The sequence below is a fragment of the Calliopsis andreniformis genome, chromosome 3, assembly GCF_051401765.1.
Source record: "Calliopsis andreniformis isolate RMS-2024a chromosome 3, iyCalAndr_principal, whole genome shotgun sequence".
Classification (NCBI taxonomy): Eukaryota; Metazoa; Arthropoda; class Insecta; order Hymenoptera; family Andrenidae; genus Calliopsis; species Calliopsis andreniformis.
In genome coordinates, this window is record NC_135064.1 from 17926369 (window position 1) to 17948709 (window position 22341).

The 22341-nt window shown below is 37.7% G+C and overlaps 3 protein-coding genes across 3 annotated transcripts in view; 1 reads left to right on the forward strand and 2 right to left on the reverse strand.

Annotated features, from left to right (window-relative positions):
- Positions 1-22341, forward strand: part of Flo2 (flotillin-2) — a 121383-nt gene that overhangs the window by 95119 nt on the left and 3923 nt on the right. The window lies entirely within an intron of this gene.
- On the reverse strand, positions 5188-9738 carry LOC143188881 (glucose dehydrogenase [FAD, quinone]-like). Its single transcript, XM_076393382.1, has 6 exons — positions 9668-9738; positions 8944-9377; positions 8405-8834; positions 7181-7601; positions 6282-6561; positions 5188-5800 (listed from the first exon to the last, which is right to left on the reverse strand). The coding sequence occupies exons 2-6, from the start codon at positions 9352-9354 to the stop codon at positions 5411-5413; spliced, it is 1932 nt and encodes a 643-aa protein (XP_076249497.1). The 5' UTR covers positions 9355-9377; positions 9668-9738; the 3' UTR covers positions 5188-5410.
- Positions 13051-15847, reverse strand: LOC143188974 (glucose dehydrogenase [FAD, quinone]). Its single transcript, XM_076393547.1, has 3 exons — positions 15652-15847; positions 14759-14929; positions 13051-14552 (listed from the first exon to the last, which is right to left on the reverse strand). The coding sequence occupies exons 1-3, from the start codon at positions 15845-15847 to the stop codon at positions 13051-13053; spliced, it is 1869 nt and encodes a 622-aa protein (XP_076249662.1).

A 22341-nucleotide genomic window follows, 5' to 3' on the forward strand; every position in this document is an offset into this window, starting at 1 on the left:
CGATACGCCAATTGCTATTGAGCAGAGACTCGGGACCCTAAAGTACACGTATTTTTCAGACTGGTAAAACGATGAAGCGATTTCTGGGGACTTTACTCCTCAATTCAAATTAACAAATGATTACCAATAAACTGACAGTGTGTTTCTTCAAAAATAGCAAGCCCAATTCTTCCGTATCGTAAACCTAGTCTACCAGATGTCATACAATTATGATCGTCTTAAAAATTTTAAAACCTTGAAATAAATTTCAGAATTTGTACTTTACATCCAATAAGTAATACTATTAATATTTACCTGGTATGTAAAAGTGTTCGTAGAGACAAGCTTCGTTAAATATATTATATTTAGGTGTCCCAAACAAAGTGTGGGAGCTATTAAGGGGGATTCCTGGGGTAATTTTAACCAACTTTTTCCTTTGCAAAAATATTCTCTGACGCTTTCTTAACGACTTATTAACGAAAAACATCGACTAATCAGGAAACGTGGATAGCGAGTGCTCTGCCAACTAGTGACGGTGCACAAGTTACGTGTAGTACTTGTAATGTAGTACTTGTACAAAAAGCTCAAGATCTCTACGTTATTGCCCAATCTCTCTTAAACTATTGGATGAAAAATTATGGAAAAAGCCAGAGACACGTTAGCTATCGCGACACAAATTATAGAATTTTTTCAAATTTTTAAATTAATTATCCAAGTTCTAAAAAATAAAAAACAAGAGAAAAACCTTGAAAAATGCCAATTTTCTATTGTAGCAATACCGAAATAATAATTATATTAATTCAGCAGATAAATATCACTAACGTTATAGTTCTCAATTTTTTTCAGATTTTTCAATTTGATGAAACTTACTACGAAATTAGTAATTTTTTGCATGAGTTTCCTCATTTTTACACTTATGTTTATAGGAAACTGCTACACGGAAATGCACTTAATAATGTCAATCAGTACTGTATATCGTTGTTACAATCTTTTTGTGTCATTTTTAACAACACTGGTTTATCTCCATCGCACTGCATGATTCGTCAGTCTTGAGTCAGTCTCGAAATAGCACGTATCAGAATTGAAGAAAGTCTACGTTCTTCGAAATTGGTAAACCTTTGTCCTTCTTGACCAAAATCACCATTTTGTCTCTAGTAAAAGTGTTGCTAGGATGAGAACTTTGTTCGCCTCGACGCTACTATTATTACCGTACTTGACAAGGTTCTAGCAAAAACTATAACTATATCACACGAGAGTAGCATTATGAAATATAGATACGTTGCTCAGAATTTTATCCCTAATATTGTATGCAACTTATTCTATAGCATTGGGAATCAGATCCACGATACCTTTCCACGTGGCCAACCACACTGACTATTGTTCATCGCTAAACAATACTCTTCCGATGGCTCTGCTCGGAATTGCCAGTCTATCGGGGTGTTCTGAAGAGTCATGAACGACACAGGCACATCAGCCAATGGTGGTTCATCTGGACCAGCCTCCAGCAACAACACCGTCCAGTTTCCTATCTCTGATAAGCGATTAGCCATTACTGCACCTGTGCTGCCACCCCCTATTATTACGAAATCATAAGTATCTTGAATCTGCGATGGAATCACTGGTTTCCACACCGGAACTCCAAAGGTTCCGGACGAACGCCGATCTGCTGGAAGCGTTCGGCAAGATTTCGCTCAGGCAGAAGACAGCCAGCGCAACGCCCAAGGGAGGGGACCCGATGTCGAGGACCAAGGGCGATGGGCCAGCGAGCCCAGCGACGGCAACGAAAAGATGCTCCAACTGCGGCGACCGAGGACATCCAACGTCGAAATGTCCCACACAGAACAGAGGTCGTAAGTGCTTTCAGTGTAACGATTATGGTCACATTTCACGCGATTGCCCGACGAAAAAACAGGCCCCGAAAAACGTCCTCGCTGTCGCGAAATCGGCGGAAACGAAATTCCGAAAAGATGTTCGTGTAAACGGGTGCGCTGCGGTGGCCGTCCTTGACACAGGTAGCGATGTCTCTCTAATTCGGAAAAGCGCATACTTCGACGTCGGGGCACCGCCGCTGACAAACGAAATAATACATCTCCGGGGAATTGGCTCGCAAGAGTATCGGACTCTCGGGAAGTTTGACGCGGAGATCATGATCGACGACGAGATACGCGAAGCTACATTGCACGTTGTAGAAAACACGGTCCTGAATCATGGAGTGTTGCTCGGCTATGATTTCATAAATGCCGCGGAGTGGACGGTAAGAGACGGCACGATGACATTGGCGAAACGGCCGAATACGCAGACTATCGTGCCCGAAGTTTTATACGTTGGCCACGAACAGGAACGCGACGCGATCGACCTATCTCACGTGAAAGACGCGAAATTACGAAAAGAGATCGAGACGGTCGTTCGCGAGTACAAGCCTGACAAAAGCCGCGACGTCGGGGTAACAATGAAAATTATTGTCAAGGACGACGAGCCGATGTATCAGCGACCGAGGAGACTATCTCCCTCCGAGAGAGAGACGGTTAATCGGCAAATAAACGAGTGGATATGCGACGGCATAGTACAACCCTCTCTTTCGGAGTATGAAAGCCCAGTGGTTCTTGTTAAAAAGAAGGACGGTACTCCTCGCTTGTGCGTCGATTTCCGACAACTGAATGCTAAAATCGTTCGCGACCGATACCACCTTCCACTGATCGAGGATCAATTAGATTTTTTACGGGACGCAACCATTTACAGCACGTTAGACTTGCGGAACGCGTTCTTTCACGTCACAGTCGAACCAGAAAGCCGAAAATATACGTCCTTCGTAGTACCCGACGGGTAATACGAATTTCTAAAAGTACCATTCGGCTTATGTAACTCGCCTGCTGTTTTTCAAAGGTTCGTGAACGTTGCGTTTAAAGACCTCATTGCGGAGAGGGTCGTCTTAACGTACATCGACGATTTGGTACAATTGTAGGAATAGAATTGTTAATATCTATTTATTGAGACAAGTATGCGACATAAAAGTACAATTAATAGACGTTTCGTAACCCTGTTGTCGTCGTGATCGTATCGTTTTTCGTACTAGCTTGTTGACCCGCGTTGCTCTGACCCCGCTCGCCGCGGGTGCGGTCTTTTGTTTTACGCCGATCGAATGTTCTCGAATATTCTCGCCTAATCTTGGTATCCTTTTTGAAATTAGGTGCGTATCCGGTCGTTACGCGTCGATGATAATACGAAAACAGCACATACTCTAGCGCACACACACACACTCAAACACACACACACACACTCGCACTCGCGTCAGTGTTCACATCCTACAATACTTACAATATTGGAGACTTATATTTTATATTACTGTGCGTAAGTGTTATGCACTTTCATATTATGGAAAATGCATAAAACACATTTAAACTAAAATTCTGTAATGTAGTTTTAGCTACAAACCTTATCTCACACGATTATTTTATAAGGTTTATAAATACTAATGAGATTAATATTTGAGTAAAGTGTCCACATACTTATGCACGGTAGTGTATTTTTTTCATATAAAATTCCTATCACATCTCTTCTACCAATTGTTTTAAGAACTGTATATTTATGTTTTCTGCATATATTATATTATTGTGAATTGCACTGCCAATGTTCTGCTAGGAGCCTCTCATTAACTCAGAATAAGTGCGTGCTACGTGTCCTATGAGAAGTTCCCTAGAAAGCATTGGGGCAATGGTTTCTGGACGACTACCCATAGGACACCAGTAGTACCTACTATTAACATTTTAAGGACTGGAGACAAAACTTGATATCTTTCTACAACCAACATTTTTGGAATAAAGAAGAAATTTTACGTCTCTTTCACTTCTATCACAAAATATACCAAAAGGAAAACGCCAATTGTAAATTTGAAACAAATCATACTGGTCCTTAAGATGTTCACACAAAATTGACCATCGAGGCTTTTAAGCTCGTATCTTGATCAAATTTATTATCTTCACTTTGAAATATTCTTCTAATCAGTTGAAACTACAAATACACTAGTAAATCAATTATTGATAAAGTAGTAAACTGAAACCAAAGGCGTACCCTCTACGTATAAAAATTCTCCATATCTTGGCGCGTTTTTCTTAGGAAAAGCGTGTTTCACGTGTATCGTGAAAAAGATTCACTGACTAAATGAGAGCAAAGTGCCGCTGTCAGTGTTGCTTTTCCATTTCTGCTGTGTCAGCGATCATTTCTACATGTCCGAGCACTCCAACGCAACTCCGATGCTATGTTTTTCCGCGAAACAAAATATTTATTAAACGTATGGGCGTGTGTGCGAGGCATCGATTCAAAAGAAAGTCGGAAATGTATTTTCTTCATCGGTTCGACACGTACGCAGTATTTACGTTCGCAGGCTGTGTATAAAAATGAACGACTTCCTTCTTTCGCATCGCTTCGCCCGAATGATTTACTTAATGAGGACTTGATGGACTTGAGGACTGAGATGGGCGCTGTTGGGCCAAAACTAAAGGCTAAAACAGTTTTACAGAGTGCGTCATATAAATCCTTATGTGCAGCTTGGAGATCTTTATATAAATGATAAAATAGATAATAATAAAGAAGAAAAGCATCACCAGTGTGAGAAACTTCGACAGGTTTTTTTTATTCTAATATCTTCAATTTCATCGTTTCTATTTCCTATCGTAATGTCGTTCTAATTATAGAAAACGTTACAAGGATGCAATAAGAACATAGTGGAATAATATAAAATAATATTCTCGAGTGGTTATTGTAATTGCACGATGTCAGACAATTACTAAATGGCAAATTATTATTATACGAAATTGATGATTTATAAACTAGACTGGTAACGTATTTGCTTCTTAATAATATCGATTAATTTAAAATAGACATTTACGCGGTATCAGGAATTGGCTAGTAAAACTTACTTCTAGACTACTTCCAGCAGTAATACAACAGTGTATTCAGGTGCATGTTAGACTCTACATAGTCTATAACGATGTTCATTAAATATTAATTTTCTCATTGATCGCTATAATATATCGCAACACGATGTATTAAGTACGCGTAACTTGCGTTCCTGAAAACTGCTCGCGTACTCTCTCCACGTGAAGCTAATTTTGAGCAATGTGGTTTGAATAATAATAGGAAAGAAATCTTCAACAAGAGTAAGCATATTTGGGCTATCCAGTATGATTCATGAATCGATGTCTTAATCCAAAAAACGACATAGCTTTTAAAATCGCATAACATGTCAATGACGTCACGCAAACGTCATTTCAACCCAAGTGGTTAATGGTAGAAGTATATCAACTGTTTATTAAAAGACTCACTCACAGCAATTATTTCAATGAAATAAATTTTATTGCCCGAATTCGAAAAAAAGTTCCATTTCTAGCATTTCAAAGAACTCACTGATATTCTAATCACAAGTTCTCCCTTGCTAAACCCTGCTACCAGGTGTTCTCACACCCCAATCTTCCTTAACCATGTCAGCAGCTTTTTCGGCGATCATGATTGTTGGCGCATTCGTGTTACCACTAGGAACACGCGGCATGATCGAAGCGTCGACTACTCTCAACCTCCCGATTCCGTGGAATCGTAGTCGATGATCCACACAGGCCATTCTATCCGACGCAGGTCCCATTTTACATGTCCCACTCTGATGATAAATCGTCAGGCTGTAATGTCGAGCTTGACATCGCCAATAATCATCTGAAGGGTATTCGTAGCTCTCACATCCAGGTATTCTGTTTGGATTCGGTCGAGTGTTCAGGCTTCTCATTGTTCTGGTGGTGGTCATGAATTTGTGGATGAACTTTGCTCCTTCGATCTGAAAGAATCCAAAATTTCATATAGTATAGTATAGTATAGAAAATGATCTATATTAATGTTTAACTTAGGATAGTAAATAAATTGTGTCTATTTCAAGTAGCTAGGGTAACGACGATAATATTTTTCAGAAATGACGAGGTTGTGATTCTTTTGGCAAAACACGTGTCCAATACTTTTGTCAGAAGAAGCTGGGTGGAAAATTTGAAAAAAAAAATTGGTCACCCACAAGTCGAGGATCACCCACCCTCCCCTTGTCGGAGTTATTCAGTGTCTGACTTGGGACTTATTCTACTGCTGGTGTACATTAGTCTAGTCAAACGCCGGTATTAATTGTTCTCTGTAAAACTCTTAAAATTCGTGTCAAATATTTCGTCTATCTCCATTTTTGTCTTATTTTAACATCTAAGATCACCCCTTAAAATTTCTGACACCTGTCGTCGAATACTCTATGTACATATGTATGCAGTCGTATTTCTTACGATAACGTCGAGATCGTGAGGATTCTCGAAGTATTTAGAAGCGATGACAGGATCAATGTTTGGGTCCTTTGAACGCAGTCGAATATATCCTGCACTTCGTGGTCGTAGCAGTAATGGTACTGCTTGAATCAGATTGTTGGTTAAGATGTTGCCACATAGGCTGGCGAACGCATCTGGTTGAAGGTTGTATGCCCGTGAAGCGCTGTAACCAGCTTTGCAGTCGCCACCACTGCTCCAAAAAATTTGTATATCCGGATGATCATCTGATGCGTTTGCATATCTGAAAGTATAATTCATTCATTCAGAATGCGCTTGAACATTCTCATTCAGGACATGAGATTTACCTAAGTAAGGCATTACGTCTGTCCAATAAGCCTTATCTTTAAAAAACAGAAACTGAGAAACTGTCTCCAAAGAAAATAAAAAGGTGAAGATGTAGATTGAACTAATTTTTGTCCATTAAAAAATATACATCTATTTCGAAGATTAATTTTTCGTAATTATTATGAGAAATGAGTTTGAAATTGAAATATCATACAGTAAACCCTTCTGTAACGTAGTTTCCGTACAACGCGAAACAATAATTGCGACGTCCCTCCTATAACATGGTACTATTAAACCACAGCTTCCATATAACGCGATGTCTCTATAATATGCACACTTTAACACGTTCGCGACGGGGCCTGAATTCACTGGCCGCACCGTGGGGCGGGGAATTCACTGTATGCGGGACATTTCTGTATGCACCACCAGTGGTACACCCCGTCGCGAACGTGTTAATTGTTGAAATTAATGGGGAATTCCTCTCTTTTCCATGTAAGACAGTACGAATTAATCGCGTTATAGGAGAGTTGACTGCATTACGAACAACTTTCGACTTTAAATCCCAAATTACTCACTTGGTGCTAAAGAAAGACATCAGTTCGGCTGCTGGCGTAGCGTACAGTGGTCCACTATGGTTCGCGACGAAACTTGAAAGCGAGTCTGGTCTAATAGCTAATTCTGCGTTGACTGAGAACGGTGGTCGTGTTTCTTCGTCTGGGTAAGTATCTTCAACGTATTCAGAAGGTGGATCTATTAAATAAGTGAGACCACCCATTGCCACGTGATCCTGCAGATTTTCTCCAACACCAGGCGTATCTTGTATCACAGGAATTCTCATTTCTTCTAGATGGCTCCTTGGACCAATACCAGATAGCATCAATAGCTGTGGTGTTTGAACAGCACCAGCTGACAAAATGAGTTCACGTCTAGCGTACACCACGCGTCTCGATGTTCCTATTCGGAATTCTACACCCCGCGCGGTCTTGTTTGCTTCGTCTGTGAATTCAAGGGGTCAAGAAGTACTTGTACAATTCACTGATTCATATTTGAATTAATTAAATTACTAATTAAATAAATATTAACCGAAGAAATAATATGCGGCTTTCGTTCGACGCGATATTACAACTAGAATTAATTGATTCTACTAACTAAAATGTTTTAACTTACTCTTAATGGTTTTAAACCCTTAGGTATTTTTTACGCTACAGTTGAAACATAGTACGTATATACAAAGCAAAGAATTAGCCATGTTATACCTAACTAATGAAATAGAAAAGTGTTGATTCAATAGTCTTATTGTTATCGCCGGTTTCAATGTCAATGTGCTATAGGCATATTGAACGTGATAATTAATTACTTCAAACTTTGTGCTAATTTTGCTTTTTATCTAAGTAGCTTAGCCACAGGAACTTGACTTTACAAACACTTATATAATATTTTGAGTAATATCGGGTAATTTGAATTGAATTCAGGGGAAAATCACGGTTCTTAGTTGACCTAAAACTAAACCAACTAATTGGTTTTCAGAAATCTTGTAAAATATAAAAAGAAATATTGTTAATTTTAAATAGCACATTTATCTAGACTCTAGACTAATTACCACTAATTTGGAGTCGATATGTAATTCGAATTTAAATTTTTTAAATTTTACATATACTAATTATGGCTTCAGCGAAAATTCCATAAACCCTAGTTGCAATAATTATTCGTTGTTTCTAGTATTTTTTTCACCAGCTGTATATGATAAAAATCGACCTAATATCGTATGTCAAAAAATTATAAAGTAATAAAGAACTCACCTATTATAAGTCTTTCTACCATCGTGTTAAGGCTAACATGTAGATTCCTTCTGTTCCGCGCAGGTCGAATGAAGGCCTTGGCAGTACTGCAACGAAGTCCATCCCTTAACGTGGCATGAGAATACGTAAACCCAGTTTGATTGGCACCATTTACATCCACCACTTCGTAACCCATTTCAGTACCTGCTCTCAGCATATAACTGCCTACGGGATATTTATATTTAAAAGTTTCGACCGTCAGGTACCCGCCAGTCTGATGGTACTGAGAATTTCGAAGTTCAGGAACCCTTATGTCCTCAGACTTTTTAAAGTAGGGCAATACAGTCTTGTAGTTCCATCCTGGATTTCCCAGACTTTCCCATGTATCGTAATCCCTTCTGTTACCACGAATGTAAAGGATAGCGTTTAATACACTGCCTCCTCCAAGAACCTTAATACAAATAAGTAAAATACGAATAGTACGAATTTGTCAGCCATGAGCTTTTGTACAGTAAGAAGCAACTATGGTTCTAATGTTAAGAAATTTAAATCATGGATACCTTCCCACGGGGGCAGGCACATTGATTATGTTGCATAGATAGACAGCTTTTATCCGATGGTTCCATGTTGAATTGCCAATCTATCGGTGACTTTTGAAGACTCAAGTACGCTGCAGGCACATCAGATAATGGTGGTTCATCTGGACCAGCCTCCAGCAATAGCACCGTCCAGTTCCTTATCTCTGATAAACGATTAGCCATTACTGCACCAGCGCTACCACCTCCTACTATTACGAAATCATAAGTGTCTCGAATCTCCGATGGAGTTACTGGAATCACTCTGTGCTCTCTGTCAACGATATCAGGCCTGAATGTAACGAGAAACATGTTCACCAGAAACAGAAGCCCCGCTCGAAACCCATACAGCGTCACTATCCGATATAAGGAAGGTCCTAGGTTCACCTGGTCCATGATTGTTGATCTTGCCAAACTCTCTAAACAATCGATGCACTACAATATTATATTTAGAACTCATTTTTTGTATAAATTTACTATTGTATCGGTTAAATTTTTAATACATATATAGGCGTCGGAGCCAGAGTGTAATTAAGTCCATTGTACATTCGTGTGACTTAATATTTTAATATACCTACTTTGACGAGTTGTGGTTTACAGAATGAGACGAAAATAAAAAATAACTAAATTTTGTTTGAGCTTTCGTTTGTTAATTATAAGCTTTTAAAGAAAGAACTATCATAGACTACCATAACGTATATGTACTTACATTGAGGACTGAGGTGAACACCACTGATATTCAAACTGTACCAAACTGAATATATACTGAATGAACGTTAGAAGAATGTAACGGTCTTGCAAAATACAACTTATGAAGCTTAAAGCGATTCTTAAATAAGTGATAAAATATAGAGTGGTGGGGATGGAAAGCGTGTCCGATGCGGAAGACTTTGACTAGCTCTACTTAAGTTTATATCTTTCATTTTACATTTCTGCTTCCTACTCTACTATTAGGTTCATTACACAAGGGTAAACAGCAGATTATTATATTAAAGAATTCCATATTTTTAATAAATATTCAACATGACATTTGTTATTTACCTTTTCGTATATCTACACTGAATACTTTCTTCGTCGTTAAATAATGCAATAACATTTCACTGAAAGTTACACCTGTTTATTCTCTTGTTTAACTAATTATACGTTTAATGCTAAATAAAATCTTTCTCGGTGTACAGATCATTTTTTTATTTTCGTTAACACTCGGAAGGTTCATGTTACAAAAAAGTGCAATAAATTTTAATTACTTTGCTATTACAGATTATTCTACATCTTTCCACTGGCGCAAAAGGAATCATACTGATACCTTTAGTTATTTTAATTTTATTAAAAATCATGTAGTATTAGGTACTTGTAAATTTTCATCATTTGTTCATACACAATAAACGCTAATTATACTTCTAGAAAAACGATTATATTTTGCAAATTATTCTTTATTCAAACTATGGAATAATAGATTATGTGTGGACTATATGACCTTTGATTTTAGTTAACATTTGTACTGAATGTTTAAATCTTCTTATCCATGTTTATTTAATATTCATATATTCACTTACATAAAATTTCACTTAATAGTATTTTAAAACCTTGAAATAAATTTCAGAATTTGTACTTTACACCCAATAACTAATACTATTAATATTTACCTGGTATGTAAAAGTGTTCGTAGAGACAAGCTTCGTTAAATATATTATATTTAGGTGTCCCAAACAAAGTGTGGGAGCTATTAAGGGGGATTCCTGGGGTAATTTTAACCAACTTTTTCCTTTGCAAAAATATTCTCTGACGCTTTCTTAACGACTTATTAACGAAAAACATCGACTAATCAGGAAACGTGGATAGCGAGTGCTCTGCCAACTAGTGACGGTGCACAAGTTACGTGTAGTACTTGTAATGTAGTACTTGTACAAAAAGCTCAAGATCTCTACGTTATTGCCCAATCTCTCTTAAACTATTGGATGAAAAATTATGGAAAAAGCCAGAGACACGTTAGCTATCGCGACACAAATTATAGAATTTTTTAAAATTTTTAAATTAATTATCCAAGTTCTAAAAAATAAAAAACAAGAGAAAAACCTTGAAAAATGCCAATTTTCTATTGTAGCAATACCGAAATAATAATTATATTAATTCAGCAGATAAATATCACTAATGTTATAGTTCTCAATTTTTTTCAGATTTTTCAATTTGATACACCACAGTAAAAAAATAAAAAACAATATTTCCATAGTTTCTACGGATTCTACACTATTGTTATACGTATTAAAATATTGGAAATCGTGTAAACATGTTTGTTTCCTAAGAAATATAAGACTAATCCATAAATGCTATAGGTTACAAAATGTAATCTCTCTATGTAATTTTCTTTATTCTCGTTCTCTATTTTACACATTATATATACATATTATAAATATAAGTATATGCATATTCTCAAACTCACAGTCTCTATTGTACCTTCAAATCATGAAATTTTTGATTTCATGATTATCTCAAGGTTTCCACATAGGCCCTCATTTTTATCAACGCAGTATACTGAATAATAAAATCTCTAAATTTTTGAAAGAATAGTTTTCATAGAAATCAGTATTAAAAAAGACTATTATGTAGGAAATACAAGCTAATAGTTCATTTGTTCGTTAGTAATATCATTTTATTTAAAATATCCTAGCAATACCAAGAATTGGCATATTTTAAATATTCAAGTGCATATTACATTTTAAATTGTATATTTATAACAATGGTAACCAACAAACATATGTCAAATAATTATACAATATTATTGTAATTATTCGCTACAAAATGTTGCGAAATCATGCTTCGTGTCCTGAACTAGTGATCTAGAAATATTAATTAAAAAAACATATGGGAGCTTTAGAATTAATTTCTCATAAAAACAAGTTTGTGATCATCACGAACTGAAATTCAACATCGTTGAATTAGTATATCGATTACTCCTGTTCTGCTCCATTTCTAATTTCTCCAAATAAACGTAAAATTATTATTAAAAAAATCTCAGATTCATTATGTCACACAAACTATGTGTCCACGAGCATTGATGGTACAAGCAGTTAATATACGCAAGCAGCCTCGAAGTTAGGTGTTCATTTCAGAATCAATGACTTAGAATAAGGAATCTTACTTTGTCCTACGAAATTAGTAATTTTTTGCATGAGTTTCCTCATTTTTACACTTATCTTTATAGGAAACTGCTACAGGAAAATGCACTTAATAATGTCAATCAGTACTGTATATCGTTGTTACAAACTTTTTGTGTCACTTTTAACAACACTGGTTTATCTCCATCGCACTGCATGATTCATCAGTCTTGAGTCAGTCTCGAAATAGCACGTATCAGAATTGAAGAAAGTCTACGTTCTTCGAAATTGGTAAACCTTTGTCCTTCTTGACCAAAATCACCATTTTGTCTCTAGTAAAAGTGCTGCTAGGATGAGAACTTTGTTCGCCTCGACGCTACTATTATTACCGTACTTGACAAGGTTCTAGCAAAAACTATAACTATATCACACGAGAGTAGCATTATGAAATATAGATACGTTGCTCAGAATTTTAATATTCAAAAATCTACTATTTAAAATTGTGTTGGTAATTATGAAACTAGTCTGGGTTAGATCTAAAAAATCTAAAAAAAGGTAAATTTATCGTATTACAACGATCGATATTACGAAATAAGTAATAAATTCAACTTCTTCAGATGTCGGATTTAGACAATTTTCGTAAGTACCAATGCAGTTATAAGTTAAACTTAAATGAAAATTCAAAATTCTTGACTACTGATAGTTTTCTCGTAGATATACATTACAAAATAATTACGAAACAACGATCTTATGGCATCAAAATCGATTAAAATCACAGCAACGCGCAAACCGATTTCCACACATGAGTGCTAATGAATGTTATCCAAGCAACAATAATAAAACAGTTATTAATAATTATTTTCGGAACCTTCTCAACCCCAGAACAATGGTCACGCAAACTCGAGTCAGCATGTGGCAGCGTATCTCAGCACGCAAGGACTTCAGATTCTCCCCAACGATCATCGTTGAAATCAGTTCCACGAAGGAGCTCAAGGACTCAACCGCGACCCCGTCTCTTCAGCCAGAACTCCTTTATCATATCCGAGCCCTTCTCTCCGATCATGATAACCGGGGCGTTAGTGTTTCCACTGACAAGATTCGGCATGATGGATGCATCGATAACACGAAGACCGCTGACACCGTAAACTCTAAGCTGAGGATCCACGACAGCCTCTGGGTCCCAGTAAGGACCCATCTTGCAAGTCCCCACTGGATGATAAATCGTCGCAGAGTAGTGTCTAATCATGCACTCCCAGTAAGGATCACTGTACATAGGTATATGCTTGCAGCCAGGGAACTGCTTCGAGTTCAACTCGCTACCAAATCGCCTGAACGCAGCAGTCCTGCTCAGAGCAACGCCAATCTTCACCCCTTCCACCAACGTGGCAATATCTTCCGGTTCCTTGAAGTAATTCGGATAAATCAACGGATGATCAAAGGGGTTCTTGCTACGCAGCTTGATGACACCCTTGCTCTTGGGTCTCAGGAGCATAGGTATCACGCTCCACACATCCTTATCATTAATAGGCCCATAGACAGCGTCGTAGAACCTCTTAGTGAGCCCATGAACCTTCCTAATCTGCCTGCCACCGTCAGAATTAGTGGAGCCAGATATAAAGTGTAACTCAATGTCAGGAAAATCGTCAGAAGCGTTTATGTACTTGGTATTAACGAAAGCCAGCCCTTCAACGCCACCCAGTACAGTCAAAGGACCATCGCCGAAGATGGCATACTGCATCACTGCTTGGACACTGTGCAGCCTCTTCTCTACCATAGAGATCTCCTTGTTCACCATGAACGTCAGGCCTCCCAGGCCAACGTGGTCCTGGAGGTTGTACCCAACTCTGAGATCTTGAATCACTGGGATCCCGTGCTGCAGCAGCTGTTCCTTAGGCCCCAGTCCTGAGAGCATCAACAACTGGGGTGAGTTTATGGCTCCCCCAGACACAATCACCTCCTTCCTAGCGCGTATACGGAACACCTTCTCGTCCCTGACGAACTCCACGCCGTAAGTCCTCTTCGACTTTGGATCGATCAGGATCTTGGTGACGTGCGAGTGCATGGCGACGTGCAGGTTCTTGCGCAGCCTAGCTGGACGCAGGAACGCCTTGGCTGTCGAACAACGACTCCCTCGTCGAATGGTACCCTGGGCTATCATGAACCCTGTCTGGTACTCGCCGTTTATATCGCGATTCTCGTAGCCCATCTCCTGGCCAGCTTGCACGAAGGCTGCGGCTAGAGGGGTGTGCCAGGGCGCCTCCTGGACTGTTAGGTAGCCACCAGTGGCGTGATAGGGGGTACGAGTCAGATAGGGGTTCTGGTTGTCCTCGGATTTTTTGAAGTAGTAGAGGACTTCTCTGGACCCCCAACCTGGGTTGCCCTGCTGCTCCCAGATGTCGTAGTCTTTCTTGTTGCCACGCAGGTAGAGCATGTAGTTCAGGACGCTGCTGCCTCCGATCACTTTGCCTCGTGGCCAGTTGCAACGACCCTGCTCCATTGCTGGGAAATTTGATTACTTGGTTAATTTAAATTGAATTCAGAGGATTTGGGTACTTTAAATATACCTGACGAGGAAATTCTGAGGCATTAGGTATTTGTTGATCGTGTTGTAAGGGATCACTGAGGAGTTGAAGATGAACTTTAGGAAATTGGAATGAATATACAGGATGTAAATAATAGGAATGTTTTAAAAAAAAGATATTCACCTAGACAGGCACCCCCTTCTGGTTCCGTCTTGTACTGCCAATCAAGCTGGCTGAGTTGCAAGTAACCAGCAAGAAGAGGAACATCCGAGATTTCTGTTTCATCGCCGCCAGCTTCCAAGAGAAGTACGTTCCAGTTCTCTATCTCGGACAGACGGCTTGCGACGACAGCTCCTGCAGCGAAAGTTGACAGACATGAGTTGATTAGACGCTCATACAATAAAAGCAATGCAATTGTGGCGCCAGAGTTTGTGCCGAATTTAAAATAAAATAACTAATTAAAATAAGTCTGCTGCAAAAAAACGCTTTTTATTATTCCTATGGGGCAAGTGTCGACTTATCTAATTTCATACAGTTATTATAGCGCATTTAATCTGACTGAAATGGATGAAGTATTTTTCATAGAGTCAAAGGATACTTTGAAATCAAGTGTACAAATATCTACGAGATCGCACTGCCACAAATAAAAAGATGGTTGCAATGAGTTGTACAAAAATTAACAAAGTAAAAGTGGTACAAGTGTTTGATCGATGTGGAACTGGTTTGCACTTGAAGCAAACTATCTACGACGTGAAATTTTACAGGAAGAGGAAACAGCTTCTCACCTTGCAATCAATGTCATGCATGTAACAGAATTTCCGTAAAAATGTGATCCAGAAAGGTGGAAGCAAATTCGAATGTAATAGGTAAATGCAGTTCTTAGGCACAGACTGTCACGGATTTATTATCGCGTAAAATACGAGGAAATTATTTTGAGGAAAAAGTTTGCTTAAAATTTTATGTATATAATAAGAAAATTTATGAAAGCTGGATTTACGTAACATATAACAAATATGAAAGATATGAGCGAAAAAAGAACAAAATAAAAATTGCGGCATAACTGTTATGGTACCCACCTGCAGAGCCAGATCCTATTACGATAAAATCATAGGATGGCAGGAGCACCTCGGATGGTATATTAATTGGCGGCGCTTCGTTGTCCATCACTTCATATTGGAAGTAAACGAGCGCGGCTGCGAGCACTGGAAAGAACCACGAGAGTCCACTGGACGCAGAGGTCAAACCACCTGCTAAGACGCTCTCGATTCCCATTTTCGATTCTTGTTATTTCTTCTATGGATAATCTACAATAATACCAATAGACTATTTGAAAATTAGAATATTTAAAAATTTGAATATTTGAATGTTTGAATGTTTGAATGTTTGAATGTTTGAATATTTGAATATTTGAATATTTGAATATTTGAATATTTGAATATTTGAATGTTTGACTGTTTGAATATTTGAAGTATCTGGCATTAAAGACACGAGAAAAAGTGATGAGGATATCCTACGAGCATACAACTCGGATGAAAGATTATAATTAGTACTAAATATTCTATTAATTTGACAACTTCATAAAGAAAGTTACGTACACCAAAAAATTCTTGATTTCCGTCAGATTATCTTGCAAGTACTCCCAATTCTTAAAAATATAAATTTAAAAGTTCTTTTTAGTGTTCCTAAGAATATAAATTTAGAATTTATAAATCTAAACACCAATCATGCAAATAATACAAATTATACAAAGTATTTCCATTAACTGTTAATCTCTAACATACTCCAAATGAATGAAATCTATGAAAAACTAATAACACCGCAGTACCAATAAAATTGACTTAAAATAAATTGAAGATACTTTCACTTCACAGATCGAATTCTTTGCTACAAAAGAATTTTAAAAAGACTGAGTAAACCTTTACAAAAGTCGAACCCTTCACGCGTCCATGATACGCTCGCGAATCGAAAACTAACACGCGATCATCTTCGCGGAGGACCGTCCTCGACGAAACATCCTTCGACACTGATCAAACTGAAATCGATTCACGACCACGTAGAAATCAGTCGAAGGAACGACGAAAAGGACTACACGTGTTCAAGCGATCGAGAATAGCTCGTGTACGAGGAGAATATCAATGACACGTGAAACTTTCAGCTGTTAAGTAATTCGCTATTAACGCGGGCAACGTGCCCGCGATAGTCCTCACGTATTCGTCTGTTGAAAGTCCATAGATCCGTTCGAGTCGCGATCGTGCGCGGAATTTCGCGGGAAATGAGAAATGGTAGGACACGAAAGCGATTTTTCACCAGTTCCCTCCATGACAGGGCGATCATGGCACTAACGAGTGAATATATGAGGAGATACTTAACTTGGTGTAATTATTCAACATAAAAGTAAAGTTTATGTGAGGAGAAAAGTGTCTTATCTGCAATTTGATCAACTTTCTCTGCAGCGAGATTTTTAATCCATTTTTATGACATTTTCCTTCTATACGGAGAATTAAACAGACTTCATTTCGTTTGAATTTTAAGATCAGTTTAAAGTAGATGTGTATTTATTATTAAGATTTCTAGTTAGAGGAAATATTAGTCATTTTTTACGATGATTCTACAAGCTTAATATTCACTTTCCACATGAAATTATGTGACACAAGTTTATTATCGAATTCATTGACATACGAAACTTTATTTATAAAAAGGAAGTTCAAATAATAAAAGTCATCATTCTTAACCTTTATACTGTAAATTATTACTTTACATACGTCCTTTTTAAAAATACTAAAATAATAAGTATTAACATAAAACATGAAAATTGTACAATAATATTATTCCATAAAAATGCAAAATTAACACACTACTCGCAAGCAGTAACTCATTGTCTTCTGTGTTGTATCATAAACCAGAGTAGTTAATACAATTTCTAAAGAGCGAGAACTTTGCAGTCTCTCAAATCCAGATTAACGGGTTGCAGTGTTTGTACGTGACTCTACGAGGTCAGATTCACAGTAAAGTTCTTTATTATTTCCACGACTAAGTTCTCGTCAACCTTTTGTGTTCTAGGTTTCTGTGTCGCCTCCCCTGACACTCTAATTTAAAAACCACAATCAACGATCATTTTCAGTTTAATCTTCGTTGGGTTTCGTGTCATCGTGAGAATAGTCATCCTCATTATTAATTAGATACTGAATCATGTTATGTAAAGTTAGCGGTAAATCGATTCGAGGTGATTGTCAGATTATGTGTTTGATATCACAGAATAATACAGTGTTAGAACTATTACGATTGTACTGTTCTAAAAGATATCGAAGAAAAGTGGCGAAAATTTTGTCTAAATTTATTTTTAACATTATTGAAGCTGAAATAGTACAGTTTTATCTCAGTTGATTTTATTCAGTTTAAGTATTGTAAATAAAGTTATTAATTAAATATTCAATTTCTAACTATTTTCGGAAGTTTACTGTCAAACAATTAATAAAGTATTATAAATACCATTGAACACTACCATTGGTCTTGACAGTCGAAGAAAAGGCAAGAAATTAATCAGTACTATTCGCATTATTCAAAATTATACCTATTATAAATTGATATGCTACGAAAACCAGGGGCGTGCTTTTCTTTCTACAGGGGTTAATACTTTTGAAAAGGAAAGCAGTACTTGCTCACCTACTTATCGAGAGACAGCGACTCTCACGCAGTCTAGAAGCTTCTTCCCCCTAAATAATCATATCACACGTGCACCTTTCGAAAGAAATTTCTCGTTTCTTCGTCAGTTAATCACACTGAATTTCACTTCCTGCCTTGACTACATTATCGTCTATATCTACTCAAGCATTTCTTAGCTAGCATAGCTAAGTAGCTCAAAACTTTTCAACTAACCAACAAAATTACACTTCACAAATTGATTCTGACCACACTATTCCCCAGCTCCCTCAAATCTCCAAATAATGAATCCTCCTCAAAGCTTTCACTGATGATTTTAAGGTTCAAGAACTTTCTCAGGCTTCTGCTACTCCTTCCTCTTACACTTCTCTTTCAACAACTGCTTCCTCTTCCCTCAGACGCCAAGAAATAAGCTTTACTCTCAGTCCAAGACAATTCTATATTCTACACATAATATCCAGAGAAAAAGAACACTCTATATCTTCTGTTGCTCCATCAACGATCTCCCTCAAACATTGCTTCCCCAATCCTTGTACATCCTCTTCAACCGTGCACGAACCCAGGGACGAACACAGGCCACGTGTCTCGAACCAATCCTCACTGCCCGAAGAGCATGGAAAGCTACTGGTCCCCGAAGGAACCAAGTGAAACGTCACCCAAGTGTCGATAGATCCCACCTAATCGATAGCGAGTCCTCCCAGCGAGAACCAGTGTCGCACAAGTGTTCCAAGTCGCCAAATACACCGTTCGTTTCTCTGTCACTCTTTTTCACTTAAGACACGAAGGAGATGCGGGAGTGCACGTGATCGATGTAACCGATCGGAGAACGGTGTAACACTGACCATGACCTTGCTCCTGGCACGGGTGTCCGCATGCTGGATCCATGAAGATTGGAGCAGCGGCGAACGAGCAGGTTACGAACCTTTCGCCGAGCACATGCCGCATAACGGTCGTCGACGTCCCCTCTGCTCCTCTCTGCCTCGTGCTCCTTCTTGTCGCCGTTCATTTCCCGCCTCTTTCGTCGTGGTGCCGTTCTTCCGGCACGGCGTCCACCCGAGGAGAGGTCCCCGTAGAAATGGAACTTCGACCGCGCCCCATGCAGCTTGGGAACCTGGGAATCACTCTCTCGTGGAGGATTCCTGGATGCCGTGTTCTACTTTTGTTTATTTGTGTATTTATTTGCGTATTTATTTGTTCATTTGTGTATTTAATTGCGTATTTATTTGTTCATTTGTGTATTTATTTGCGTGTTTATTTGTGTATTTGTGTATTTATTTGCGTATTTATTTCTCTATTTATTTATTTATTCAAGGGGGATAAACCCTTGGTCCATTTTTAGAGCAGATATAATTAATCATATAAAACAACACAGGGTTGTAAAACTTTTAAAAGGGTATGTCTAAAGCTTATGTATGAAGCAAAGAAATGAAGAGACTCCCAAAGTTGATTAGCATTAACGAAAATTGGGTTAAGTGTGTTATAACGGCCATATCGCGTATTATGAAATTCCTCTTGAACATACAGACGGTGTCTAAGAGCTATCTAGGATGCGTTTATACCAAAGCGTGAAAGAAGAACAGGACATGAATTTATATTGCTAAAAACTTTATGAGGAAATAGGAGATGTAACATGAAGCGTTGATTTTTCAGTAATAGAACTATGAAGAATAAGACCCATTATTAGAATTGCTATACCTTGCTCTTGGCTGTAAACGTAGCCAAATAAGATACTGCTTTGAATCAAGTAGCAGAGGACACGTTTGGTGGCTTGTGCCCACAAGGGTATAGCACAGTAGGCTACTTGAATAGATCTCACATAAAATACAATATGTATGTATATTCCTGAGAGGCATTATACTTTTGGGAGATGGTAAGCTGGCGAGTCGAAGGAACGAAAGTCTGATTGATTACATTATTGTAGAATCTAAAATTAAATTAAGAGTACAGGACAGAGAACAGTACTGTTTTTCAGAAAGAGTACAGAAAGTTGGTAAAAGAAATTTTAGTCAGATGATTTGAATGTTTAGAAATACGTATGTATTACTGTTAACCTATAGACTAGGCCACATAGTTCTATAACTATTCTATTGTGTCATATTCTCGAAAATTGCAAGATAGACGTAAATTAAATTTAGGACACTGAAGAGTGTTGTAAACGGGATTTGGGATTACCGTAATACTTGAACGAGAATCCCTGAATACCACTATCACAATAATCTGAACATTTCACGTATTCGGGACACATATTGGGTTGGATTAACAGTTAGTCGAAATCTTGAAAGGTCCCTGATATTTTAAACTGTACAGGTCCTAACACTTATTCCAGAATTCTCTGTTAAAAGAATAATACAAAGCTTATGTAAATGTAAGATTGGATTTTTCTGTAGTAAAACTTTCCATATAAGAAAATACAATTACTAATTCACACGTACGCTAATAGAAAACGCATTATCCAACATATCCTATAACAGTGGTGGACTGTTACAGTTACATTTTTTAAGTCCATACGCTAAATTGTCGAAGAAAATAGCTAATTCTGTTCCATTAATTAAAATCTATAAACTGGAACAAATTACCAAATTCAAAATTTCAATATTTCAATTCTTAAAAATCTTTTAAATTCAATATTTGACATCTGTCAAACTCGAATATTTTTAATTCTTTGAATTAGAATAATTGAATATTTGAAATGAAATAATTGCAGCAGGAAAGATAATATCGTCGATAGGTACCATTCTCCCTTCTAAATATTCTTTCAGTGTCCTATCTCTTCCTTCAAATTTCGTCAATTCTTTATACCGAAACTCCCCAAAAATTTCATCCCCCAGCTTCACACTCTTTTCCCTCGATCGTCAAACTGTCTGTCGAAATCCAAAATGAAAGTAACGAATAATTATTTCAAAATCAGCTATGGGTTACGTGAGACGCGTCACGTTTGCGGGGAACGCCACGGCCAAGTATTCGAGGAATCATTTTTGACGTCACTGGGCGAAGTTACGGTAAAGAACGACGTCTGCCGCTATACAGGAACGACCTACTTACCGTTGCAACACCGTCGCGGTTATGTATTGCGTTTAACGACCATTGAATCACAAATCCAATCGTGGCATCGTTATAAACAACGCATGTGGAGAAGCTCGAACGCATCTGTTAGAGCCCCTCGACATCCACTGTTAACGAGGAAAACTGCTTCCACATCTCTGACGAGGCATTAACGCCAATAATGTGGACGTGAGTTAACACGTACCAATAGACATTTCGCTACTGTTAGTAACAGGAGAGATGGGGAGTGGTTACAAAATACTTACCGCTTAAATAGACTGAATTTAAGATGCAGAATTTGAAGAGCCTAGGTACACAAATTTATCGCTGATAATATACTTAGTAGTGATGGTAGACGTGACTCAGTGCACGTGCAATGGACAGGTATTACTTTACAGTTATTGAAACGAGGTTTCGTAAACTTCATTTCGTAAGTGAACGATGATATTGATTAGTTCGATAGAGAAACAAATGTGTGAATAATAAAAATAGGATTGAGATGAATGAAATTAAGTAGAAGTAGATAGAATAAAGAGAATTAGAATAGAAGTAGATTTGGCAGGAAGATTATTATGACAAGAAGTATTTAAATAAAAATGTGACTAGGATAAAATGACATCGTTTCTTTTCAGTAGACTGAAACTTCGATTCTTCTACTGTTAAGTACAGTAGAAGTATACCTCACCAAGTTTCATCACTTGAACGATGATCCCTTCTAGGTAGATCTATAATTTATTCTTTATTTATTATAACGTAGGATATTCCAGAACAAGCAATTTTAAAAGACAATTCTACATACCTAAATGAAAAATAATATCTGGTTAAGTCTGACTTGGGATTTATTCTACTGTCGCCGTGCCAGGTCAGACGCAGCGATTTCAGTAGAATAAACTAGTAGAATAAGTCAAGACAGACAAATTTCACGCGCAGATTACGTATATTTTACAAGAGTACTTCTGCAATTTTTTTACTCTTATTGTTAGTTTCGTCTTATTTTACTACAGAGGATCACCCCTTAGCTCTCTTAATTCCTTTAACAATTAATATATTTCTAGTGGAGTTTC

Excerpts from the sequence above, each read along its gene's own strand:
- LOC143188974 (XM_076393547.1), bottom strand. The coding sequence starts at position 15,847 with ATGGGAATCGAGAGCGTCTTAGCAGGTGGTTTGACCTCTGCGTCCAGT. Across the intron at positions 14,930-15,651 it reads AATAGGATCTGGCTCTGCAG|GAGCTGTCGTCGCAAGCCGT; the intron begins GTGGGTACCATA and ends CTTTCGCTGCAG. Across the intron at positions 14,553-14,758 it reads AGAAGGGGGTGCCTGTCTAG|CAATGGAGCAGGGTCGTTGC; the intron begins GTGAATATCTTT and ends CAAATTTCCCAG.
- LOC143188881 (XM_076393382.1), bottom strand. The coding sequence starts at position 9,354 with ATGGACCAGGTGAACCTAGGACCTTCCTTATATCGGATAGTGACGCTG. Across the intron at positions 7,602-8,404 it reads GGTAGAAAGACTTATAATAG|ACGAAGCAAACAAGACCGCG; the intron begins GTGAGTTCTTTA and ends TTGAATTCACAG. Across the intron at positions 6,562-7,180 it reads ATGTCTTTCTTTAGCACCAA|ATATGCAAACGCATCAGATG; the intron begins GTGAGTAATTTG and ends TTATACTTTCAG.